The sequence below is a fragment of the Gracilinanus agilis genome, chromosome 5 (assembly GCF_016433145.1).
Source record: "Gracilinanus agilis isolate LMUSP501 chromosome 5, AgileGrace, whole genome shotgun sequence".
NCBI lineage: Eukaryota > Metazoa > Chordata > Mammalia > Didelphimorphia > Didelphidae > Gracilinanus > Gracilinanus agilis.
The window spans coordinates 290,680,202-290,707,698 of NC_058134.1; the positions used below are offsets into that span (position 1 = coordinate 290,680,202).

General features: G+C 41.1%; 1 protein-coding gene across 1 annotated transcript in view; it reads left to right on the plus strand.

Annotated features, from left to right (window-relative positions):
- Nucleotides 1-347: 347 nt before the first annotated feature.
- The window catches only part of BIN2 (bridging integrator 2), a 39,167-nt gene continuing 12,017 nt past the window's right edge, over nucleotides 348-27,497 (plus strand). Inside the window, exons 1-5 of the mRNA XM_044677540.1 lie at nucleotides 348-428; nucleotides 10,607-10,687; nucleotides 21,798-21,852; nucleotides 22,958-23,052; nucleotides 27,222-27,329. Of these exons, the coding sequence (XP_044533475.1) occupies nucleotides 348-428; nucleotides 10,607-10,687; nucleotides 21,798-21,852; nucleotides 22,958-23,052; nucleotides 27,222-27,329 (420 nt within the window). The remainder of the gene's footprint in view (nucleotides 429-10,606; nucleotides 10,688-21,797; nucleotides 21,853-22,957; nucleotides 23,053-27,221; nucleotides 27,330-27,497) is intronic.

Consider the following 27,497-nt stretch of genomic DNA (forward strand, 5'->3'; position numbering starts at 1 on the left):
CTAGGGTGGCAGATCTGGGCCTTGAATCTCCCTTACCCTTGGGGGAGGGGCAGGACTAGTGTGTAGAGGGGTGTAATTAGGGGGGATCCAGGAGCACTTCTCGCCCTTCCCCCTCCTCACCCCCAGTGGCTCCTCCATCCGGCTGGGTCTGGCCCCGCCCCCTCATAGGGGGGGCACTCAGGGAGGGGCCCAGGGCTCACCACCACCACCACCCCCCGCCAGGCTGCGGGGCATGCTGGGAGCCGGGCACTTCCTCCCCAGGCAGCACTAAAGGAAAACCACGACTGACTAGGCGGCTCCGACTGACGAGGCTGCTCCGGCAGGGAGGGCAGTGCTCAGGGGCCACGATGGCGGAGCGCAGCACCAGCAGCAGCGCGGGGCTGCTGGCCAAGCAGGTGCAGAAGAAGTTAAGCCGGGCCCAGGAGAAGGTAGGTGCCGAGGCCGCCTCTACCCCTCTGGGACTCCCTGGGCCCATCCTCGGCCTGGCCCACGCTCGCCAGCCTCGAGCCCCGCTGTTACCCCGAGTACGCGGAGCCCTCAATTTACCTGAAGAGGCAGGGGGAGCTCCCACAACGCCCTTTTCCCAAATCCTGAGACTGGGCCGGAAAGGTGGGACTGAAATAGGAGTCCAATCCAACGCACCCCGCCCCCCCAGATTGGGATTCGAACCCAGGCCCTTGGGCTCTTTGAAGGCCGTCCTCTGACATGCCCCACCCAATTCCTCAAAGGAAGGAGGAAATCGCCCGCCTGGGATTATGGCTGGCAAAGCGCTTCACAGTTGGGCCTCCTTTGGTGGGCCCTGGGGGCACCTCTTGGACCTCCACTTTGTAAGTGAGGGAGACACCCCTGTAGGCAGAGAGGTGCGAGCCCACTTGAACTGGAAAGCCAAACTGGGGAGTGGCCAGAACTGGGCATCTCCCTAGATCCTTAAGGCCAAAATTCTTTTCACTCTAATACTAAGGGTGCTCATCTCAGTTAGGGTTCATAGGGATAAATTAGACCCTTCCAAACCAAAGCTGTTCTCCACCCATTTTAAGAATAGAAATGGGCCCTCATCACAGTTAGGGTCACCTAAACTGGGGCTCTTCTGAATTACTTTTTCTTTTTAACACTTATCTTCCATCTTAGACTCTATACTAAGTATTGGTTCCAAGGCAGAAGAGCCAAGTGCTAGGCAGTTGGGGTTAAATGACTTGCCCAGGGTCACTCAGCTAGGAGATGTCTGAGGCCATATTGGAACCCAGGACCTCTGTGGTCTCTAGGCCTGACTCTTATCCATTGAGCCACCTAACTGCCCCTATCAGTTACTTTTAAGTGTTAAAGAAATCCTAACTTTCAATAATCATTAAACACCTATAAACAGTTTTGTTTTTGAAACCCTTACCTTCCATCATGGATACACAATACTATTTATTGGCTCCAAGACTGAAGAGTGGTAAGGGCTAGGCAATGCGGGTTAAGTGACTTGCCCAGGGTCACACAGCTGGGAAGTGGCTGAGGTCAGATTTGAACCTAGGACCTCCTGTCTCTAGGCCTGACTCTCAATCAATCCACTGAGCTATTCAGCTGCCCCCTATAAACAGTTTTTAAGATTGTAAAAGGAATCTTTAGATGAAAAGAGTTGAGAACTAATGATCTCGTCCAACTCCCTCACATTACAAAGGAAGAAACTGAGAAGAGGTTAAGCAACTTGCCTGACCTCAGATTCCTTGCAGGAAGACTCAATAAGAAGGTTCTTTTTTCTCATCTGGACATCTTAGCCTTGAAGGGCACAGTGGAGGAGATGGGACTCCTGCTTAGACAGGTGGGAAGCTCCCATGAGGTAAGGATTAGGCTAGAAAATTCACTTTCAAACTTATATAGGCACCTAGAAAATAAGGCATTAAGTCAGCACTGGGGATGTTTCTGAGCAGCCACTCCCTCTGCCCTTCCTGTGTCATAAGAAACGCCCAGGATGATGAAATAAAATAGCATCTCCTTTGGTCTTGTGCCTATCCTCTAGAGCCATTATTTGATAAAACAATTTATCATATAAAGCTCTTTTTTCACATAGGTCTGTATAGGCAATTAAATCTTTTCTTTAATTTAATTTAATTTAAATTAAATTTCATTTAAATGAAATAGATTCAAATCCTGATTCTCACAATTGATAAGCTTTATAATATTGCGCAAGTGTTTTTTTTTTTAAACCCTACCTATTGTCTCAGTTTCAGTTCTAAGACAGAAGAACGGCAATTGGTGTTAAATGAATTGCCCAAGGTCAAACAGCTAGAAAATATCTGAGGTCAAATTTGAACCCAGGACCTCCTGATTCCAGGCCCGGAGCTATCTACTGTACTATTTCACCTCCCCCACTGATTCACTCTTGAAAAATCACTAGGTATTGTGGAAAATCATTTCTGGACACTTCAGGGCCCATAGGAGGGAGAGCTTTGGGGTGGCCAGATTTGTTATCTCTCCTCTTTTTTTGACCCTGCTTTAACTTTAACCTTCCCATGAGCCCTTTCCAATGAGAGAGCCTTGACCTCAGAACTCAGCTGGGAGTACAAGGGTGGGACTTGTGGCTGCCTGAAGTGGATCAGGGGCAGGATGTGGGCTGGGAGGCTATGCCTGACTTATCTTCTCAGTGCACTCTTGACTGTCAAGAAACATATATCAGGCACAGTGCTAAGCACTGGCTTAAGGGAGAAAGTTCTCCAAGTGATCTAAGGATCCCCAGATTCTTTCATGGGGGCCTGGCGTTGACTTCCTAATTTCAAAATACTAAAGATGTTATTTATTTAATCCATATAAAGAAAACTTTCTCTTCAAGGTCTTCAATAATTTTTTTTACCCCTACCATCTGTCCTAGTAACTTCTAGGACAGAAGGACAAGGACTAGGCAATTGGGGTTAAGGGATTTGCCCGGGGTCACACATCTAGGAAGTGTATGTGGCCACATTTTAACCCAGGGCTTCCTATCTGCAGGCTTGGCTCTCTCCAGCCACCTAGCTGCCTTGTTTTCAATAATTTTAGGAGTGAAAAGCGATTCTGAGACCAAAAAGTTCAAGACCTACTAATATAAGGAATTCCCTCTTCCAGGGCTCAGGAGCTCCTCTGCAATTTTGTCTCAGAGGGATTCCTAGAGTGGTCATGTCAAACCCAAATAGAAATGGGGGCCACCAGGATCCTTAGAAGTCACATGTTAACATTATCTACATTTTATCATATTTTTGTTTATCTTGCTAAATATTTCTATCTCCTTTTAACCTGGCTGGAGTTGGGAGGACATGCAGCCCCAGTGGGAGAGAGTGCTGAGAAGAAGTTTGCCCAAGTCACCACTCAGTGTGTGTCAGAGATGATTGGTTAGAGTAAGGGAAGCCTGACTTCTAGGCCTACTCCATCCACTACTTCACTGTCCCTCTAGCAAGGAAAGGCAAGCCGAGGCCCTGCCCTCGAGGAGCTCACAGTCTAACAGGGAAACTGCATGTAAATAGCTAGAAACATACATTTCCAGCCATTGCAGAGGGGACATTTGGGAAAAGAAGGCCTGCACAAGGTGGGATTTGAGCTGAGCCTTGAAGAAGCCAGAGAAATGGCATGTCAATGAGAAAGTAGAGTGGTCAGTGAACAGCCACGGATGGAATGGATGGAGATTTATGCTTCAGGAACTGGAGCTTGATCAAAGTCTTTGTGGAAGGAAGTTAAGTGTAAAAAGACAGTTAAGTGTAAAAAAACAGGGTGGGCAGGTAGCTCATTGGATAGAAATCCAGGACTAGAGACAGGAGGTCCTGTCACCCTTACAGCTGTTCTGCCTTGGAACTGATACTTATATTGGTTCAAAGACAGGAGGCAGGAGGCAGCTGGGTAGCTCAGTGGATGGAGAGTTGGGCCTAGAGATGGGAGGTCCTGGGTTCAAATCTGGCCTCAGATACTTCCCAGCTGTGTGACCCTGGGCAAGTCACTTGGCCCCCATTGCCTACCCTTACCACTCTTCTGCCTTGGAGCCAATACACAGTATTGACTTCGAGACAGAAGGTAAGGGTTTAAAAAAAAAAAAAATACAAGGAGGCAGAGGTTTAAGAAAAAAGAAGAATGAAAGCTAGAAAGGGCTTCTACTACTCCTATACACTTGTAAAGCAACAATATGTTCATATTATTTTGTACTACAAATATCTGTATGACATTATTTATGGTTTTATTTTGGGGTTTCTATGAGTATTCTCTTACAACAATGATCAATAAGGAAGCATGTTTTGTATGATAATACATATATAATCCAGGTCAGATTGCTTACCATCTCCAGGATGGGGGACAGAAGGGAGGAAGGGAAATAATTTGGAGCTTATAATTTTAGAAAATGTAGGTTGAAAATTGCTGTTACATGTAGTTAGAAAAATAAAATATCTTTGAATAAAAAAGGAATAAATAATCTGTGAGCAAAAAATAAATAAATAAAACATCCTGGAAAAAAAATTTAAATCTGTATCTGTGTGATTCATCTCTACTTACTAGAAGTAATGAAGTGCAACAGAAATAAGGAGGTGATGCTCCCCCAGCACTCTAGCGCTTGGGCAAAGTGTTGTGACCAGTTTTAGGCACCACAGTTTATTTTATTTTATTTTTAAACCCTTATCTTCTGTCTTAGAATCAATATTGTGTATTGGTTCCAAGGCAAAAGAGTGGTAAGGGCTAGGCAATGGAGGTTAAGTGACTTGCCCAGGGTCACACAGCTAGGAAGTGTCTGAGGCCAGATTTGATAGGCACCACAATTTAAAAGGAACATTGATATTGGTGTAGTGATTGGATAGCTGGCCTAGAGGCCAGAAGCTGGACCTGGGTCTGTCCTGACCCTGGGTGAATCACTTAACCTAGATTTTAATCTATGTAAGTGACTCTAAGACTATAAATTGCAGGAAAGGTACTGACTGGCTTGAGGAGAGGCAGTTTTCTTACCAAGGAGAAAGCCCCAGAGAGGCCCTGTGTCTCTGTTGATAAGCTGGAGAAGCCTTCAGAGGAGCTCCATCAAAATGGCTATAAATGGACAGATCTATGGATATTTTTACTTGGAGAAGGGAAGACTAGAAGAACATGGTGATGGCCGTTGTCTAGTATTTGAATGGATAGCGAGTACAAAGGTTATTCTGTTAGTCTTATTAGACTTGGCATGGGGGTGGTGGGAGTCCTTAATAATTAGAGCTATCCAGAAGTTTGATGGATTACCTTTAGAGGTGGTGGGTTTCCTGGCTATAGATGACCACCTTCAAGATATGTTATTGTGGGGATACCTTTCTTGTATGGGCTGAACTAAATGGCTGTTGCAGAGCCTTCCAACTCACAAATTCTGTGATTCTGTGAATGTTTACTAATGGAATAAGCTTTGGGCTTCTCTCTCCCAGCTGTTAGCATCTGCTTACAGAAGACAACAAATATTTATCAAGAAATCTTGAGTGTACCTGAAGCATAATTTTTTGGTAATTTACTTTTCTTAACTTTTTTTCCCCAACATGGTTAATATGGAAATGTTTTGCACAACTTCACGTATATATCATTGCTTACTTTCTCAATGTGTGAGGCAGGGGCCAGAGGTATAGAAAAAAATTGGAACTCAATATTTTTTTAAAATAATTTTTATTTTTTAGAAAAGTTATCATGGTCACATGATTCATGTTCTTACTTTCCCCTTCACCCCCCCCCAACTTCTCTCCGCCCTCCCCTCATAGCCGATGCACATTTGCAACTCAATATTTTTTAAAAGAATGTTTAAAAACAAAAAAAAAATTAATTGTCAAACTCCTCTCTAATATTTTTAAAACCTTACCTTCTGAAAAATCAGAGTGCTGGACTAGACTAAAATCTCTTCTGAATCTAAATTTATATTTAATGATCTGGATTCTAGTTCCAACCAAAGTTCACCAGTACTATGACCATGGACATTAAGTCACTTAATATCTCTGGGTCTCAGTTTTCTCTATCTTTAAAATGAGGATAAAAATACTTGCACTTCCAAACCTCCCAGGGTTATGTTGAGGTAGGGGAGAGTGCTATTATAAGGGTGAGCTACTGTCCATTCCTTTCCTAAGCTTTACATCAGTAGGGTAGAAGGGCCTGACTTTTAGATAGAGGTGTTTGAGAAGGAAACATCTTCACTGCCTACCTTTTCAAGCAGAGGACCAGACACCAAAGCTGGCTCTGTACCTTGAGGATGATTTCCTGTGTCAGCCTGAGGACTAGGATAGAGGATACATGGGGCACACACCCAGGGCAGAAACAGGTAAGAGACAAGGTTTGAACTAGGACGGTTCAGTGAAGAGGGTTCCAGACGGAGGAAATGTCGTGCATGAAAAAGGAAGGAGGCCTTGGCTTTGTCCCACTGGAGAACAGGAGTCAGTCTGTGATGAAGTTTCATGGGTGACAAAGCCGGTGAGTTGGCAGAGGATTTTCTCCTTAGGGAATCTGCAGTTTCCTTAATTTGAGAAAATTATCTTCTCAAGGGGTTTTCCAGTTTTATCCCCAGTGTCCCTGGGCACTGTTCAGTAGAGGGATTTCTCAGGAAGCCAGCCTGAGTCTTCTGGAGGGAAGCCCATCTCCCTTGTCTTTCACCTTGGCTACCTTCAGTTCTCCCAGCTTCTCAAGACTTTTCCTATATCTTCCTTGACCAACATATCTTATTACTATCATAATTCTGTCTCAAAAAAAGAGAGAGAAACAGTTTGTTTGTTCTTTTTCTATCCCTTGAAAGAAATGCCTGCAGCCTGACGGGAGCCAGAGCTAATATTTCTGTCCTAATTCAAGAAGAAAGCTGAGGTTCTGGGTCCTCACATTACATAGATTCTTTTTTAAAAATTAAATGTTTTGGGGCAGCTGGGTAGCTCAGTGGAGTGAGAGTCAGGCCTAGAGACAGGAGGTCCTAGGTTCAAACCCGGCCTCAGCCACTTCCCAGCTGTGTGACCGTGGGCAAGTCACTTGACCCCCATTGCCCACCCTTACCACTCTTCCACCTATGAGACAATACACCGAAGTACAAGGGTTTAAAAAAAAAATTAAATGTTTTATTCGAAGCTGTGCATTAAACATTAATACAAACAACTACACTTGATTAATACTTACTTATATTTTTAAATCACTTCATTTCAATGCAACAAACAAAACTTTTTCAGTTTCTCTTTTAAGTACCCACCAGAATTCTCTTTCCATTCTCATTCACATCTCATTGCATCAGAATTAATGTGTATCCCATTATTCTGGTTCTGGGTTGTTGTTTTCTTTTACTTTGCATTATTTCATTAAAATATTTCTGGATCTCTGTTCTATTCAAACTTGTACATTTTAAATGCTTAATGATATTCCATATATGTTAACATATCACATTTTATAAAAACAATTTCCCTGTTGTTTGACATTAAGGAGACTTCCAGTTTTGTTTTGTGTCTCCTGCTATGAATTACACTCATTAATAACTTTTTTTTTCTTTCTTGGGGATATTCTTTGGATTTTTGTCATTTCTCTTCTTCTCCTCCCCTCCATTATCACACCCAATAGAACCCTTCCTTGCAACAACTAAGTATTCTTATACCCTCATAGATTGTTAAATTATTAGAACTATAAAGTACTGAGGCAAAAGAAGTGACTTGCCTACCTGGGTAGTGACAAAGTTTTGACTCTTTATGCAGGTTAGGAAAACCTCTATCAGTCAGTCAGACTAGGAGCCCAACAGGTCAAGCCAGAAAGTCCAGGTGCTCAAGCTAGGGCTGTTCCCTCCATTACCTCCTTCCCCCAAAGGCAAATTGCCCTTCTGCCTTGGAACCATGTCTCATTGTCCCCTGGACAAATTTTTTAGGTATGTTATGAGAATTTTAATTTTGATTTTATTTTTAAATAATATTGCCCCCAATTACATGTAAAAACATTTTTAAACATTTTTTAAATGTTGAGTTCCAAATTTTCTTCTTCCTTCTCACTTTCCCTTCTTTCTACCCTTCCCCCTCCCTAACATGGTAAGCAATCTGATATAGATTTTACGTGTACAATCATGTAAAACATTTCTCCATATTAATTATTTTGTGGAAAAGATCTCTCCCTTGGACAAATCTGGAGGACCAAAGATCAGTCTGGGCCAAATGGTCCTTTATTCATAAGGAAAGTCAGAGATGGACCCAGTTCAGCTCTAGCAGAGGAAGAGAAGGGTGGAGGTAGGGGAAGGAAGTCTGCCACACCTAGCACATCACAGAGTAAGTTTGCCACATTCTGTTGGGGGAAATATATGGTCTATATTGGGTTAGAGAGGTTGGGGAAGCCTTTTACTCTGGACTGTGCAGCACTCTAGATATAGTAGAACAAAAAGATGGAGCAAGAGGGAAATAACAATTCTGATGAAGGAACAAAGACTTCAGATTTCAAATGTTTATGAGATTGCTTGGCTTCACACTAGGCAAAGCCCATCATCAAAATTCCTCAGAAGTTAGGAAAGAGCATTAGATTTGGTACCTCCAAGAGGTCAAAGGAAAAGGTCCTGTATGTGCACAAATAGTGAGAATAGCTCTGTGGATGGCGGCAAAGAACTGGGCATTGAAGGCACACCCATCAATTGAAGGATGGCTGAACAAGTCGTGGAATAGAATGGTGATGGATACTATTTTGCTATAAGAAATGACAAGGAATGGGTCTTCAGAAAAATATGGCAGGACTTATTAATATGAAAAATGATAAAGGCTGGTATAATAATATAAATTAGTAATTTAATTAAAGCCATGTTTATAGATAAAGTTATCAGACCACGCGCTTGTAAGCATTCAAAACTGCCGCCTCCATTACTGTCTCCAAGTCTGCTAGCCAAGAGCCTACAGACAAAAAGAGCCACTCCCTCCTAACCCAGGAGATTTAAGCTCTTCCCTGGGTCAAGACGTAGGCCTTCCCAAGCCCAAAACCCCGAAAACGGAAACCAGTTGGACCATGTTGGATCACGGGAAATGTAGTTTTGATACATTTCCCATGTCCATAGAAATATATACACTTTTAGATGGCATTTTCCAAATTTCACTTTTACAGACGTGTGAACTGATGCAAAATGCAGTGTGAGCACTGTGCTGAGTAACAGTAATTGTAATGATGAGCAACTGGGAAAGACTCAGCTACTCAGATCTAAGAGTATGAGTATATTCAAGAGTATGGTGAAAAAATGGAAAATCTCCACCTCTAGAGAGGGAATTGATGAACTTTGGAGTGCAAATGGAAATAGAATTTTCTTCTTAGTTTCTTTATTTTTTTGGCAATTTAGCTAGTATGGAAATATATGTCACATGATATCAAAATTGATAATAATATTGTTTGTGGGGAGTAAGGAAAGAGTCCAGAGCTCAAAATTTAGAAGAAAAGAATATTAAAAATAAATGTTTTTAAAAGAAAACTCAATTTTAAATTGGATGTTGATTTTTCCATTGGCAATATTTTTAAATTAAGTTTAATTAATTAATTAAGAATATTTTCCCCTGATTACATTATTCATGTTTTTTCCCTCCTCTCCTCTCACCCCCCTCCTGTAGCCAATGAGTAATTCCACTGGGTTTTACATGTGTCATTGATCAAGACCTATTTCCATATTATTAACATTTGCACTAGAATGATTGTTTAGAGTCTACATCCCCAATCCCCATTGAACCATGTGATCAAGGAAATGTCTTCCTTCTGTGTTTCTGCTCCCACAGTTTTTTCTCTGCATGTGTATAGCATTCTTTTCTCATAAATCCCTCAGAATTGTCCTGGATTATTGCATTGATGCTAGTAGAGAAGTCTTTTACATTTGATTATCCATTGGCAGTATTGTTACCTCCAGAAACAAGTTTGTTACCCATTCCTCAGCCAATGGGCATTCGCTCTGGTTCTTGCTCTTTGCACTTCAAAGCATTCTGGGATCTATGGGACCCTCCTTTCTACCTCCTTTCACACCTTTGGATACATGCCTCTAATTGGAATCTTGGGGCCCTAGCAACAATTTCAAATCACTTTGCAAAATGGAACACTGACAGCCCCCCAACACCAGGAGTACATCTTGTTCCAGAATCTCTTCAGCATTGACTATTTCCACTTTTGTCATCTTTGCCAATTTGCTAGATGTGAATTGTTTTGATTTACATTGAGAGTGATTTAGTATAATTTTTCATGTTTGTGGTTCTTTTGGGAGTTATTTGTTCATACCCTTTGACTGCTAATCCTTTGGGAGCTCAAATATTTATGTTAGTTTTCTGTAATATCAAACCCAAATCAGGTAGTTGATGCAAATTTCCCCCTCCCCATTTGATAGCTTCTGTTTTAAAACTAGTTTCATTCATTTTTATTCATGCCAGTGCTCTCAGCTTTTTTAAAGGAGCCCAGACACAATTCCAAACTGGATAATCTAAAAGCTGTTTCTAGCTGGTTTTGAAATGTGTTATATGACAGCAAAACGCTGTATCAACCTTTCTGATTCTATTGGACTCAGCACACGTTAGATTCTTGTGGATAGTACAGCAGGGGCAATGAAGCCAGTATAGGAACAGAGGGAAATCTATCTGGGCAGAGGTCACTTGCCATCCATTGGTTCATAGTTAAGAAACAGGAAGAGACATTGAAACATCTGATATTTTTCCAGGTGATGCAGAAACTGGGGAAAAAAGCAGAAACCAAAGATGAACGCTTTGAACAGGCTGCCCAAAACTTCTACCAACAGCAGGTGAGTATCTCAGGGGAGGAAGAAGGCCATGAAGTCCCAGCGGCCACATGTAATAGGTGAGGATGTTTACCAGCACTACTTCTTTCCAGGAGAAGGGACTATCTGGTGAGTCCCCACCTCCCTCCAGCATGAGAGAAACTTCATAGGATCATGGATTTAGTCAGTCCATCAACAAGTAGTTAAGTGCCCTCTCTGTGCCAGGCCCTGTGTTAAGTGTTGGGGATTCAGGTACAAAGAATGAAGCCTAACTCTTAAGGAGTTTATCCTAATGTTTGGAGCTATAGGTCATCTAGTCCAACCTCCTTTTTTATAGCCATGGAACCTGAGGATCGAGAGATAGTACATGACTATTCGGTCCAGTGTCATATAGGTAATTAGTGGTACAATACAGTTGGGATTCCAACACAGAACCATCCTTAGATTCCAGAGCCAACATGGCTGGTGGAGCATAGCAAGTAAGAGAGCCATGGCTGTATTCAGTCCTGAAGCTTGACTCTAGCCTTAATTGCTTCCTAGTTGTGTCACCCTAGGCAAGTCATTTAACCTTTGTGGCTCAGTTTCCTCATCTATAAAGGGGGATAAGAATAATGCCTACCTTCCAGGGTTCCTATGAAGATCAAATGGGACCCTATTAGTAAAGCTCTCCGCAAACCTTAATGAGCTATAAATCTGCTTAGTCCTTATTAGTGCTCCTTCCACTAGTGCAGCATGTCCTAGGGGTAGGTTCATTGTCTTTTTCTCTCTCAGGGTTTCCAAGTCTCCTCATTTCCCTTCACCCATTCCAACAACATTCTATCTGGGCCCTAGGCAAAATGGCTGTGAGTGCCAGCCATCTTTATTTTTTTTAACCCCTCTTTCACCTCCCCTCCTTCCTAGCTTGCCCTCTGGCTCTCCAAATGGATGCCTTGCTCAAGTCCTACCTCTTTGGAAGTGCCCTTTTTCACCCAATTAACCGTCCCTCCTCTTCCCAGTCAAGTTTGGAGCCTCATTTCACTTAATAGTGGGTAAACACTTCAGATGTGAATGACAGGGATATCTTGGCTATTATCCTATCTATTCCCAAGGCCTGTCAATTTTCCCTTGGATACCTCTTGCATACATGCCACCCTCTCCTTTAATAGTGCCACCACTCTGGCACAGACCCTTACCTCACACCAGGGCTATTACAGAAGCCTGCTGTTTGTGTCTCTGCCTCAGTTATCTCCCCACTCCATTCCATTCTCCTTTCAGCTATCAAAATGACCTTGCTGGTCTGACCATGTTACCCTTTTAGCCCTCCAAGATCAAATATAAAATCCTCTGTGTTGGTGTTCAAAGCCCTTCATCAGTTCCCCGTCCTCCACCTTTCTAATCTTCTGTCTTACATGCCACCAAATACTACTCTGGAATCCCATGACACTGTCCTCATTGCTGGTCCTGGAACAAGACTCCTATCTTCTCACTCCAGCCATTGTCCCCCATGCCTGGATTGCTCTGGCCTTCTCATTTGCCAACCCTTCCAAAATCCCACCTTCCTCAGAAAGCTTTTCCTGATCCCTCATAATCCTATTGTCTTCTCTCTGATGATTATTTCCAGTTTATCCTCTCTATAGCTTGTTTCTATAGAATTTGTTTACATGTTGCTTCCCCCATTGGATAGTGAGCTCCTTGAGGGCAGGGATTTTTTTTAACTTTAGCCCAGTGCCTGGCACATAGAAAGCACTTAATAAATGTTTTGACTGTCTGACTCTCCTAAGGATGAACGGTTTCTCTATCAGAATTTTACTCATTTGAGATTCATACCTACCTCGAAGGTTAAGTGTATTAGTCATTCATACTAAAGACTGAATTGTTTTTGTCTGCTGTAAGATTTAAATTAATATCTATAATTCCAAGTATTATTTTTTATAGAATTTATTAATAATCACTTGAAGTAGAAGAAATTAAAAAAAAAAGAAATAGAAGTTCAAAGCCTAATAATCTAACTAAAGTATGACCACATGTGTAAATTCTGCTGGCTTTCGGCCAACTTCAGCGGTTGCATTTCAGGAAAAGAGAGAGAGAGGGGTGGGGTCACACTAAAACTTTATCCTCCTTACAGTCACACAGCATAAGCATGCAGATGGGATTCTGGGTGAATGAATTCTGGGGAGGCAAGCATATTGAAATTTCCCAGATTTACATGCCTAGTTTCTCTAATGAATCATTACACATGACTAGCCTATATCTCTAAAGATCTCTTACTAAAGGTGCATACAATATTGCACTTTCTGAGGAGAAATTACAGTAATTTGGGGATAAAAGGAAATAAAAGAGAAAGAGAACAAAACCAACGTTAGGTGGGTGCACTGACAAAAAGCCAATTATTGTGCAATTCCCTTTGGCATAAGAGTTTACATTCAGAATAAATGCATTCAAACACTCCCCACTTCCTCCCCCCCTCCCCCCCCCCAACCCCTACATCCCAAAGTTCATTCTGATGCAGTGTGTGGTTTCTGCAGGCATCTCCATGGCACCTTCTCCAAACAGTTCACTTTCACTTCAAGGAGTTAGCAAGTTTCTTTTCCTGAAATATCTCTATTAAACCTTGCATTATAGGATAATAATACAATCCACCCTGAGGAGGGTGTTGACCAACACCAGGATTACCCTGGGATATATGGCTGAATTATTCTGAGGAAGAAAGGAGGAAAAGTACTTTGGTGCACAGTGCACTCACAGACATCTGGAGTGGTTCAGTCATAATCTAATCCTTTATCACTTCAAACTTTTTTCCTTTATTATCTCCTATACTCTTTTTGAACGATTGATTTGTGAGTCAAAAGATAGCCCAGCTCTGCCCCTTACTGTTTTGGGGCCAGTCACTTCTCTGGGCCTTAGCTTCCTCATCTGTCAGTTGAGAAGATTAAACTAAATCAGGAGTTCCTAGGGTTTGTAAACTTATTTTTAAAAAATATTTGATAAATGTATTTCAGCAAAATCGGTTTTCTTTGTAATTCTAAATATTTTATTTTATGCATTTAAAAATATAATTCTGAAAGGTGTCCTTGGGCTTCACCAGATTTCTGTGACACTGAAAAAGTTAAGAACTCTTGACTAGAGAATTTCCAAAGGGATCTTTACAATTCTAAATAAATAATTCTTCTCTAACCTCCTAAGAGGCTGCTAGCTTACTTAAGTGGCATTTTAATCACTTGATAGCTATGATGACTCCCTAATTGCTTAATTATCCCCTAATTCCCTAAAAGCTTCCTAATTTTTCTGAGGAATTATACTAGTAAGAAACTTTTATTAATAATTTTCAATGTTGTATAGGACAAAAAAAAAAAAAGAATAAGGTCTAAATAAAGTAATCAGAGCATTTTCATACCTAAAGAAGGGAAATAGTAAAAAGCCCTAATCTCAAAAAGGGCCCTAGCAAGTTAATTAGTTAAAGCAATGGTTTTTGTGAAGGTTTGTTTACTGTTTTATTTTCAGTTGCTCAGCCAGAGTGGACTTTGGGCTACTTTGCATTTTATTAAGTTAGATCACTTCTAACAAGTCTTTTCTCCACCTCTCACAAAGCATAGTTTTAGAGCTAGAAGGATCAATGGAAGGCTCTCGATGTCAATCCTTTCATTTTATAGATGAAAAAATAAACTTAAGAAAGGCCTAGGATCATATAAGATAGTAAGTGCCTGAGGTTGGATTTGAACTCAGGTCTTTCAGATTCCTCCCCCAAAACTCTGCTACCCCTAGCTACCTGCCTTCATAGATCTTTACATTTTACAAACCCAGGTGGTTTGTGCTTCATTTATGAATTGTTTTTACTGTGTTTCTGTTTTCTTACCTAGCAAGTGTCCCTAGACATACTATCAGCTCTCCAATTCCTTCTAGTCAGCCCTTCCCCAACGTGTACAAAACTGTGTATATGGAAGTACTTAGGACCAAGGGAGTAGGACTGGTTGGTTGACTGAAGGCTGGGCCTGTTTATACAAAGGGTGGGAAAAGCTGACCCTCATTCAGCCTCTGATGGCCTTGGCAAAGCCTGAGAAATCAGAGATCACAACATTTTAGAGCTGAATGAGCCATGACACCCAGATTGTCTAAGTCCAACCCATTCCTCTTAACAGATGAGGAAACAAACCAGAGAGAGGCAATGACTCTCTTAGTATCACACAGCTTGTTAGTGGGTTAGGCTGAAGGTCGGTCTCCCTCAGGCCAGAGCTCTTCCATGAGAATCAGATCAATGAGGCAAGAAGAAAGGATCTAGGAAGCTCCTCTTTGATAAATGAAAAAGGCTGAAGGCAAGTAATGAAATGTCACCCAGAAATTCTCCTCCACTTTCCCCATCTCCCCTGAAGGTAGAACAAGGACTTAAACTGAGTATGAGAGTAATAGGCTAGACCTTAGAGATGAATTTTGTGATTGATGTGATTATGAGATATAACTAAGAATCTCTTTTGATGGAGAGTTGAAGACTTCCTACAGAATTCTCAACAATTTGGGCTGGATTAAAGGTGGGCCTGCTTTCTAGGACAGGAGGTGAATTTAATCATTTTCCTTTTCTATTTTTAAGCATTAATATCTTTTTTTAAACTTTCCTTTCTGAATATATGTGTGTATTTTATATTTATTTATATTTTTATACACATACATATAAACATGCATAACATATAGTTTATATATACATATTCAAGATCCCAGTCTCTGGCTGTGACCTAGACTTTGGGATATGCCTTTTCAAGGGGCTATACTTTCCTACCCTCAGTGACATGGTGCTTCCAACCTGGGTCTTGTACCCATGTACTTTGGGGCCATGACTTTGTACTTGGTTGGCAATAAGCAGCAGTAATAAATTTCATTGTGTTCTGAACTCTTGGAAGATCTGGGTTCCATCTACCCAATCCCTTCTCTGCCATTTACCAGCTCTGTGACTTTAGGCGCTTCACTTTTATCTCTGAATCTTAGTTTCTTTGTTTGTACAATGGGGAATCATAATGCCTGTTCTGCTTACGTTGGTGTAAAGATGAAAAGAAATCATTTCTATAGAGTGCCATTTAAAATGCCAGCCAGTATTGTTCCCATTCTCCATTAATAATTTTGTGCTTCCACTCTTACCTCTTGTCATTTAAGGAGTGGAAAAGGAGATGACATGCCTTGGGTGGGAAGTTATACTGGGAGAGACTAAATACAGACACAAAAACTGAAGCATATTAAGATACAGGGTAGAGGAAGGCCAAGCTGGACAAAGTTTAGGGAGGTAAGGGGAGGATAAGTGGCTTGTGTGAAGATTCAGAGGAAGATTACTGAGTGTCTATGGGGATAAGGGAACAGGTTTGCCTATATGGAATTGAGAGATAAATATAGGGTTACAGAAGTTGGGCAGGGGGTTGGAATTGGTGGAAAGGAGCTTTATAGAATTTTTTAGAAATCTAGACCTCTAAAGCTAGAAGAGGCCTGATAGATTACCTGGCCTAACCCTCCTACCCTCATTGTGCTGCTAAAGGAACTTAATTTTTTTGTACTTGTTTAGTCATTTTTCAGGTGTGTCCAATTCTTAGCAAGTCCATTTAGGGTTTTCTTGGCAAAGATACTGAAGTAGTTTGCTATTTCCTTCTCCAGCTCATTTGACAGATGAGGAAACTGAGGCAGACAGTGTGACATGACTTGCCTCAGGCCCTACAGCTAGGTAGTATCTGGGGCCTTATTTGGGTCTTCCTGACTTCAGGTCTGGTGCTCTGTCCACTGTGCCAACTAGCTGCCTCTCCTTAATTTTTAAATGGGCCCAAAAGAAACTCCTGGCAGAGGGTGAGTTGATCTGTCCATACTTCAAGAATCTGTAATTTCATCATTATGGCTACCCCCTCCATCCAGCAAATCACTTTAAAAGCATCCTTCAAAAACCTTCACCTAACTTCCCCTCCCCTCTAGCTTACAAACTCCCTTTCCTCCTTCCTCTTTACAGTTAGAGTCCTGGAAAATGTTGCCTCCACTTCTTTCCTCTTATTGTTCAGCACTTTATGGCTTGACTTCTGACCTCATTACTCAGCTGAATCTGTTCTCTCCCAGTTTTTGGAGGATTTCTTAATTGCCAGAGCTTTAAGACGCTTCCTAAATCCTCATCTTTCTTATCTGTCTGCTGCATTTGGCTCCGCTGCCCACCTTCTCCTCTTAGAGCCATTCTGGGTTTTCATGTCCCTACTCTTTCTTAGTTCTCATAGCTATATGTCTGATATCTTAATCTCTTTTTTCTGGATCATTATCCAGATGACCCCAGTGCCATTCCCATAGGCTCTGTCCTGGGCCCTCTCTTCTTTTTACGATTATCTTACCTGGTGACCACATCAGTTTGCATGGGTTTGGTTTTCAAATCTCTACTGGTGGCTTCTGGATCTACAGATGAGCTCTAGTCCCCCTTGCAGATTTCCAGTTCAAACTGAACAGCCCACAGACATCTCAAACTCAACAAATCCAAGAGGACACGGTATCTTTGTCCCCCAATCAGCAGCACTTTTGAACTTCCCTGTTCCTGTGTGATACCAACAGCCTTCCAGCTACCCAGACTGGCAACCTTGGAGCCCTGCTCAGCTCTTCACTCATCAGTCATTTTCTAAGTCTTGTCATTTGTACCTCCCCAACAACTCTCCCATTTCCTCTCATGCAGCCACTACTACTGTCATGTCCTATCTCTTTGGATTGTTCCCTTCCTCAAGTTTCTCTTATCTCTGAGTCTGCCAATGTCATTCCGTCATTCATTACACCCTAGTGGCTCCTATTGACCCTACGACCAGAATAAACTCTTCTGTTTTATATTTAAAACCCTTTCTAACCTGCCTTTTACATCCCTTTCTCTTTCAGCTTCTCTAACTACTAAAGGAGAAAAAGGTTGTGCCTGTGTCTGAGAACTTTGTACTTTCCTTCCCAATGGTCTGCAGGAGTTTATCTCCCTTATTGACAATGTCTGTCTCTATGAGATCCTTATTAGAACACCCCAGTTAAATTCAGTTCTTTTGTTGTTCTGTTTGCTGTACTTTTAAATGATTCAAATGATCCATAGTCTTAATAGCTATTAATGTTTCAGATTGTAGCTCATTTGGAACAGATATGTTCAATGATAGTAAAGGTTGAATATTAGTATTTGATGTTTTCAATGGTGTATCTTTTCCAATACTATCAGAATTGATCAGTGCTACTTCCATTAAACTTGTCAAGATTTTGTATAGGTGTAAATGCTTTTTTATCATAAATTCTTAAATTACTGCTTTCCCTCCCATAGATTCTCTCTTTCATTTCAATAACATCATTTCCCATTTGCAATTCTTCTTCAGTCTTTTCCTTGTAATCATGTTTTTATATCAGCAAGCCCATAAGTTATTATTGCATTTTCCAGCTCTTCTTTTTCACTTTTCCCTGCCTTATCACTGTCATAGTCCTTGTCTTTTGCTTCAATAATCAATGCTGCTTCCTTGGTTCATAAGCTAGTATGTGGTCTTTCTCCATGGTTCACATACTTTTCCATCTTAGATAAATTTGGGGAACTATAAAAATTGGAGCAGTTGTGGTCACAACATCTTAATTTTACACTATTACTATATCTATTATTATTGTCCTTGTTGTTATATCTGGAATTGTAAAAGGTGTTTTTTCTGTTGTTATTGTTATAGTTTCGGTTGTTAAAATTAATTTATGATTTGTAGTGACAATCTCTAACAATGTGGTCTAGTTTGTGACACAGATAACATCTCTTGACATTGTTGTTGCTATAGGATTGTCTTGGTCTACTCTGGCTTCTCTGGTTTTGTGTTTGCAAAGCCATGTTCTTAATCTCTTCAATTTCTTTTGCTTTCTTTCCCTCCTTGAGCTGTTTCTTCAATTCAGCAATGTTATCCTTTTCTTTGTCTTTATCATTATTTTTTGATTGCTTGGGCTTTGTTTCTCTGGATTCATGCACATAAGAAGCAGTTTTCCGAAGGTCTTCGATGGTTAGGGATTCCCACTGTGGACAATTCAAACGAAAGTATGTTTGAATGGGAATTGCACAAATTGCCTTCTGATGTGCTGGATATTATCTTCATTCTTGTCCCTAAAGCCAAGTATGGTCTCTCCTGCTTCCACAAGTCTATCAAGGTAGAGACTTGGGTGCTCATCATCCCCCTGCCTCAGTTTCTCAAATGAGCCCCATACATTTGAGCGATGTGAATGAATCCTCATTGCTTCCCCTAAATCCTCTCTACAACGTTTTAAATATGCCATGTTCAAGGTCCTGGTGTTGTACTGGCCAAGAGGCTAAGTTGGGGTTGCTTCTTGTCTCTGCAATGAACTTTGCCATTTTACTGGGAGTGTACAGCTCAGTCAAAAGCAGTTCAGCATCTTCAAAAGTTGGATTGTAAAGATGCAGTGCCCTCTTGAACTCCTTTATTGACTTGTCTGGATGTAAATAATACTGTGGGAACCTCCTATTCAAGATCTCTAAGTTCCCCCTCCCAGAAAATGGCTTGTACCCCTTCACATGTAGGATCCCCAAGTCAGGTTGGACAGCGGTCCTGTCTGTAATAGGCAAGATGGTTACAGCAGCAGCCTCAGCCCCTTTTGCCTCTTCTTCACTGTTTGTGTCTTTGGCTTTATCTTTGGTGTTGTCTTGGCTAGTCTCTTCAATCAGTTCCAGTTGTAAAATGGTCTTGGCATCTAGTTCTTTGCCTGCCCTGATTTGCCTGTTTATCTCAGTGAGTTCCTTCACTTGCTGTTTCAGTGCCTCAAGAACCAGGTTGGTATCCTCTGTTTTGCCAAAAGTGTGCCCAATTAATTTTCCCAGAACCCAGTAAGCCTGAAACAGTGACACCAGTATTGACCCTCCAGTTGGTATGTATGCCAAAGCTTGCCCAATGCTTATAGTCAGCCACTGATTTGAGCCATATAACCTAAACAGCTCCATGGAAAATTGGGGTATTAAAATTACCCATAAGTTGTAAAATCCTTTCCAAAGACCGTATAATAAAAAGGTACTGCTTCCTACTGTGACCAACATCCTATTTAGAGAATTAGTCATGATGTAATCAGCTTCTTCTGGTTCAGAAATCCTAGGCTGGCTGGCCAAACTGTAAAAATGGGTCCAGTTAGCAATGATGTCTCAGTATGATCCAAGCCCCAGGCTACAGCCCTCTAGCGAGGGGGAGGGGAGTGAGTGGATGGAATTCTTTCTCCTCCCCCTCCTTTGACAGTTGCAGCTTCTAGGTAACTGTTATTAACAGAATCCCTTTCTGTCCAGAAATGGAGGCAATCTGACTTAGCTATCACAGAGCTAAATTGGCTGGCAAAAAAGGGAATAATCCCACAGAAATGGGGATTTCAATATTTAGTAATTTATCATTATTATTAATTAATACAGGGAATTATTATTAATTAATGTGTGGAATTATCATTAATACATTATTTAATTTATTAATTAATACATTAATTAATAAATACACATTATTCATTATATATTTATATGTTAATACATGTTATGTGTTTATCATATATAATATATAATATATTATTTATTACTGCATATTATTTTATATTATATTATGTATTAATACATGTGTATTGATAATGTTAGTGAATTGTTATTAATTAATACAGGGAATTATTATTTATAAATTAATACAGAGAAGGAGGGAAAGTGCTAGGATTGAGGGTGAGGTTAAAAACTATCTAATATCTTCAAGATGTTGTCAGAATAGCAATCCCTCCCAGAGGGGAATGCCTCTGAATAAAACTATTTCTCTCTAACTCCCTCACAATCTAAACTTTCTCTTAAATCTAATATTAACAAGTCCAAGATGGTAAAGGTGGTCTTGATTGTAGATCTGTAATTGTTTAGAGATTGGCTGGGACACTCGTTACAAGGTATTATCACAGTGCTCACAACCTGGTTAAAATCAGCATGGAGAATTCAGCAAAGAAACACCCTGCACACTGGGCTAGAGATAAGCTAAGCTACTAAAGAAGTAATTCCTACCCCTTTTCAGCCACCCATCTCCCTCTCTTCCCCAAAGAGTGATCTTGTCAAGCTGGGTGTCCTGCTTTTTATACCCACATTCTTATCTTCCCCAACTGCCCCCTCTCCTGGAGTTCTGGGGGGTACTGTGGAATTCTGTGAGACAGTTCACCCGACTTAAGATTATGCATGTTACACTTTCCAATCTTATTTTATATCACTCACTCTGTTGTCCAGCCAAATTGGCCTTCTGACATGTAGCCCTTCATCTCTGGGCCTTTGCACAAGTTGTCCCTTATGCCATCCCTGCCCCTCTAGCACTACCTTCCAGGTGAAGCTTGTTTCAAATATACATAAATATGCTTTATTTATTATATACATCTAATATGCATTGGTCAGCCAAGTAGAACAGTGGGCCTGACAGCAGGAAGACTCTTCTTCCTGAATTCAAATCTGTCCTCAGACACTTGCTAGCTATGTGACCCTGGGCAAGTCACTAACTCCATTTGCTTCAGTTTTCTTATCTATAAAATGAATTGGAGAAGGAAGTGGCAAAGCACTCCAGTATCTTTACCAAGAAAACCTTGAAGAAATCACAGAGTCAGACATGACTGAAACATGAACAACAACAACAAATAATATACATATCTCTCTGGTTGGAATGTATGCTCTTTATGGGCCAGGACTAGTGCCTTTCATAGTGCTTGGCCCTTAATAAAATGTTAGATCCTAATAGACAGTTTCATGAGTTCTAGTGGCAAAAAGAAAAAGAAAAAAAATCAGCCTTTGGTGCCCAACATTGTGATGATGAGCTTGAACATCTCTGAACTTGGGAAGGATGTCCCTTGGACAGGGCTATTGCCAGATTTGTACCTGAAGCCTTTTCAGTTGGGTAGGACACGAGGGAATTTGTGCTGTCTTCCATTTGCATAGACTCCAAGAACCAGGGGCTATCTCTGGGTTAGTTATGAAGAAAATAGGTGGAGGGACTTATGGAAATAGCATGCAAATCTACATGTAGCCATCAGGACTATTGATTGCTTAAATTATAATAGATTGCAACCTTAAACTGTCTTTTGTATCTTATTCTAGGGGTATCTCCTATTTCCTTTCCCATTGTTCTAAATAGTCTTTCCAGTCATTTAATCAAATTAACTTCTCTTTTTTTAGGCTGAAGGCCAAAAACTGTGCAAGGACTTGAAACATTTCCTTAGTTCTGTCAAAGGTATGTTTTCTATTTGCTGTGACCCCAAAGGGCATTCAGGTCTATATACTAAGTAGCTGGAAGATAGGATAGGGAAAGAAAGGAGAGTGAAGCATCTTGTGGGAGAAGCCACCAAAGCAGATATTCTTTTATTTTATGTTATCCAAAATCCTGCCTTCCCATCTCCTGTCTGCTTCCTGTATTTTTGTCTCAAGATTTTGTTGGCTATTTTGGTTAGAATAATTCTACCATATGCCTAAACTAGTCCAACCATTCTGGAGGGCAATTTGTAATTATGCCCAAACAGCTTTGATCCTATAATACCAGTACTAGGTTGTACCCCAAAGAAATCATAAAAAAGAGGAAAGGATCCACTTGTACAAAAATATTTATACCATGTCTTTTTGTGGTGACAAAGAATTGGAAATTGAGTGAATGTCCATCAATTGGAAAATGGCTGAACAAGTCGTGGTATATGAAGATAATGGAAATATTATTGTGCTATAAGAAATGATAAGGATGATTTCAGATCAGATCAGATACGTGAATTGACACAAAGTATAATGAGCAGAACCAGGAGAGCATTGTGCACAATAGCAGCAATATTGTACAATGATCAACTATAAGACTTAGCTACTTTCCACAATACAATGATCCAAAACAATTCTGAATATGACAAAAAAATGCTCTCTACCTCCAGAGATAGAACTGTTGGAGTTGGAATGCAGATTAAAGCATACTTTTTTTCACATTAGTTTACTTATGTTTATATTTGGGGGTTTTGGTTTTATATGAGTATTGTCTTACAACAATGACCAATATGGAAATATGTTTTTCATGATTATATATATATATAATTTACCATTTCTGGGAGGAGATGTAAGGAAGGGAGACAATTTGGATCTTATAATTTCAGAAAATGTATTTTAGAAATTAATATTATGTGTACTTGAGAAAATAAAATACCTTTAAAAAAAACAAGAATAATCCCACCATAAACTCTAGCCAACTTCTTCAACTTCTTTAGGGAGCACATCCTAAAGTATTTACCTAATGATGCTATGATTTGCATATCATTTGTATAATCAGTGGAATGAATTTTGAAGTGAAACCTCCTGTTTTCCAGTGATGCACGAAAGCTCGATGAAACTGTCCCAAACACTGCAGGAGATCTACAGCTCTGAGTGGGAGGGCTACAGGGACCTGAAAGTCATTGCAGCGGTACAGAGGAAGACCTGGGGCCATTGACAACTACCACCGTTTATTCAGCACCTACCCTATGTAGACATACCTTGCCAGGCACCAGGGAAAATGGAGAGTTTGTAAAAGACATGGTCATGGTCCCTGCCTTCATGGAACTTTATATCCAGTAGGGGAATAAGACACAAATAGAAATGACTATAATATATAATATTACATGATAAGGACCTTAGGAGGTCCAGAAAAAATTGCTCTGTGAAGTCTGAGGGAAGAAAGGTCATTGCCATGCAATGGGATTAGGAAAGGATTTTGAAAGGAGATATGGTTTGAGATGAGTTTAAAGAGTGACTGGGAAATCCCCAGTATTCCTCCTCCTTGATCTTGGCCCTTAATTATGTTCCCTTTATTATATATAGACATTATAGTCTCTTTGCTAATGGCTGCTTTCACCCTTTGACTGCTCTCCTCCCTGAAAGTTAGGTCCAGGCTGGGATTCTGGGCTTCAGTCAAGCCTATAAGAACTGAGAAGTGATTCTTCTTGTCCCTTGCCATCAAAAATGGCAGACTCAGGACAGATTAAAAAAAGGGAAAGCTGAAACTTTTTTGATTAAAAGGGGGCGAGGTTGATAGGTTACAAAAGCAAAGAGAGCTTGAGGAGGCTCTTGGAATTAATGGGAAGATGTTGACAAGTGGGCCTGCATAGGTGGAGATCTATACCTTTGGAGGAAATGCTCACACTAATGAGATCATAACGTCATTGGAGTTTAAAAAATGATTTTCATCTACAGATGTCAATTATCTGGACTCTTAACAGTCCTCACCAAAGGCTTTCTTTTTCTTCTTTAAGAGTTCCTAATTTTTCCTCTTAATCCCTCCTTCACCCCCAGTATTAGTACCTGGTGCTCATTTTCCCCAGTGTCCCTAAGGTTCATCTACTCCTTCAGATGGGGAACATACAGAGGGCAGGGACTCTGTTTCTCTCTTTCTGGATCTTCCCCACAGAGCCCAAGACAAGGTTGACTGCTTGATAGCACCCTGGGACATTAACCTAGTGGGCAGTTGCTCCTGAAGAATAGGATGCTGGGAAATTCTCAGCACCTCCAAAGCAAACTACTCCCTTACCTCCATGTGTTTACCCACAGAATAATAATCTCCTTTGGGAAGATTATGAAGAAAAACTGGCTGACCAGGTCTTGAGAACCATGGAGAACTACGTATGCCAGTTCAGTGACGTTAAGGTATCTGCTTTATAAAGGACAAAGGGTGGCTCAGTGTCAGGGCTAAGGTCAAAAGTGAGACAGATTAGGGTAGAGGATCAGGACCACAGGCTATATTCCTTAAGCAGTCACAAAATGTGCCAGGTGCTGAGATGGGTTCAAAAGTAAATAACCTAGATGACTTCTAAGGCCCCTTCGAGCTCCAAATCCTGTCATCTTCTGCTCTTACAATCATAATTCTTGATTCCTCCTATTTAGATTCCCTACTTAGTAGGGGAAATATAATAATAGAGGGCATGATAGTTCCTAACAGAGATATAAAGTGCCAGGAGACTTCTGAAATAGGAGGGTAGAAAGAGTTAGATTTGAGCTAGGGTTAGGGTTAAGGTCAGAAATTAGATGAAGCCTAGGATTGAAGATTACACTTGAGGTCAAACTATCTCTGCCTCAAGAGGAATCGGTTCACTTCCTTGGACCTCCATTTCTTCTCTAAACTAGAGGACTGGGCTAGATCCAAACTATCAGTGAACACATTTCTGTGTCATAACGATTGGGTTTCCCTGAGAAAATGTTGATGTAAACTGTAAAGTATTTTTCTCTGTAAAGTATTCAATATGAATTTATGCATTATTAAGACTGTTTCTCAGATGGGCCCATTTTGGAGTAGTCTTAATTTCGCTTACTTTGCTCTGTCCAAACTGTTCACAGCCTCTTGTAACTGAGGTAGATCATATGCCTAAGTCCAAAGGACCCCCATTCCCATCCATACACATTAAGACAAAGGCATTCTGTGACTAAATCTGTATAAGAAATAGTCGACTAGATGATTTTGAAAGGTTTATCCAGATTCTAAATTCCATGATTTCCAGTTCTGGGACTAAGACACAAAAAAGAGAAGGAAAGTAGAGAAAAAAGGAATGGGAATATAAGAAAAAAGGGAAGAAGGAAAACTAGCTAGAAAGTGGACTAGGAAAAAGAATAAAGATGTACTTGCCAGAAAGAGGAAGAGGACTATCCCCATTCCCTAGAGGCTCCTCTGCCCCAGGCTGCAGCCAGTGGTTCTGGTCAGAGAGGCCTGGGTATTTTCTGGACATGTAAGTGGTCAGATGAAGCCTGTGTTGTCCAGGTACCATTTTACAATTATGCTAATTGTCTGCTTGCCAACAATGACAGTAATTGCTAAATAGTGCTTTACTTGGATGATCTCGTTTCAGTCTCATAACCACACAGTAAGAGAGTTCTCAGAGGCAACATTCACTTAGCTTCAGAGAGATTAAGTGATCTGCCCACTGTCCCTGAGCTAGTCCATATTGGAAGTGGGATTTGATTGTAGCTTTTCCTGATCTTCCATCTCTGGGGCCAAGCTGCCCTTCAGAGTGGCAGCTGGTGGCAACCACTTTCCAACAATAGCAGTGGGCACTGTGTAGGCCTCATGGTCCTACTAGTTCATTCATGCTAATTTGCTAAACTTTGGGTTTTTTTGTTGTTTTTTTAAACCCTTAACTTCTGTGTATTGGCTCCTTGGTGGAAGAGTGATAAGGGTGGGCAATGGGGGTCAAGTGACTTGCCCAGGGTCACATAGCTGGAAGTGTCTGAGGCCGGATTTGAACCTATGACAGGGGTCGGCAACCTTTTTGGCCGTGAGAGCCATAAACGCCTTTTACTTTTTTAAAATGTAATTTTGTGAGAGCCATACAGTGCTCACAGTGCCGCTCCTGTAATAGCACCTGAAAAAAAAATTGACTTTATGGCTCCTGCAGAAAGAGCCATATGTTGCCGACCCCTGACCTAGGACCTCCCATCTCTAGGCCTTGCTCTCAATCCACTGAGCTATCCAGCTGTCCCCAAAACTTTGTTTTTCTAAAAAATCTCTTGTAGGCCATAGATTAGACTCCCAGAATATCTAGACTTGTAGTTTGGATGGAGTTGGGACAGGCTCTCTCAGGGGCTTTATAGGATCTTCAGCCCTTGAGGCTGTAGGGCACTTTGGAGATCATTTAGTACAACCCTCTGAGGCCAAGAGAAGTTAAATTAATTTAAGGCTTGAGGGCAACTGGGTGACTCAGTAGATAGAGAGCCAGGCCTGTGGACAAGAGGTCCTGGATTCCAATGTGGCCTCAGACACATCCTAGCTGTGTGACCCTGGGCAAGTCACTTGACCCAACTATCTAGCTTTAGAGCTCTTCTGCTTTAAAACAGATACTTAGCATTGATCCTAAGATAGAAGGCAAGGGTTTTTTAAAATAAATGAATGAATTCAAGGCTTGGTTTGATGTTTGAGTTGGGTTGGGGGCTGAAGACAGCTGGTAGGTACTACACAGGTAGGAAGGTATTTAGGAGCAAGGTCAAGTGTTTTTTCCATTGTATGCCACTGCCTTCCCGTGTTGATGGCTGGTGATCTTTACATGAGTCTCTTTCTCCAGGAAGTTTAAAAGAGGGGGCTAGGCAGTGAATGTGGATATTCTCATTGAGCTCAGCTTCCCCAAGCTTTCAAACTATTTTGTTTCATTTCCCTACCTCCTCATCTTGGTCTCTGCCAGGCAAGATTAGGTCCCCAGGTTCATGCTGAGAATCCAGCGCTCTGCTCTCTATCCCGCCCTGTAGAGAAGTCATTGTGACCTTTTTCTTTCTTTCTTTTTTTTAAAATAAATTTGTATTGCTATTTTCTGTTCTTATATCGCTCAGTTTTCTCCAATATCCCTTCTCCCTTTCTCAGAGAGTCATCCCATGTGACAAATGGTATTATTTTAAAGAGGAGAAAAAATCAGCACAGCTAATGGATTCATTGAAAGTCTATAAACCATTGCAAACTAACATCTCCCTGAAGGGGTCTCAGTCCATTCATCGAGTCTTACTCCCATTTTGTTCAATTTTGATCTATTTAGTATACAGTAGGGTTCCTTCCTCTTTTGGTCACTGTCTATACTGTTTCCTGGGTTCCATTTCATTCCTTTTTATTCTTTCCTGGACCAGGAGAGAATTTCCAAGCGAAGTCGGAAACTAGTAGATTATGACAGTGCCCGGCACCACCTTGAAGCACTACAGAACTCCAAAAAGAAGGATGAGGCTAAAACCATCAAGGTAATAAGGACAAGAGGGCCTTCCATCTGGAAGCTGGAAGAGAGTCGTGGCTCAATCCTTCCTCCACATCTATCTAGAAAGCCTGAGTTGGGGGCACTGGGAGGAGAGGAAGTGGCAAAACCAGGAGGGCGCCCATAGGTAGACACAGCAGGGGGAGGACACAGGCCA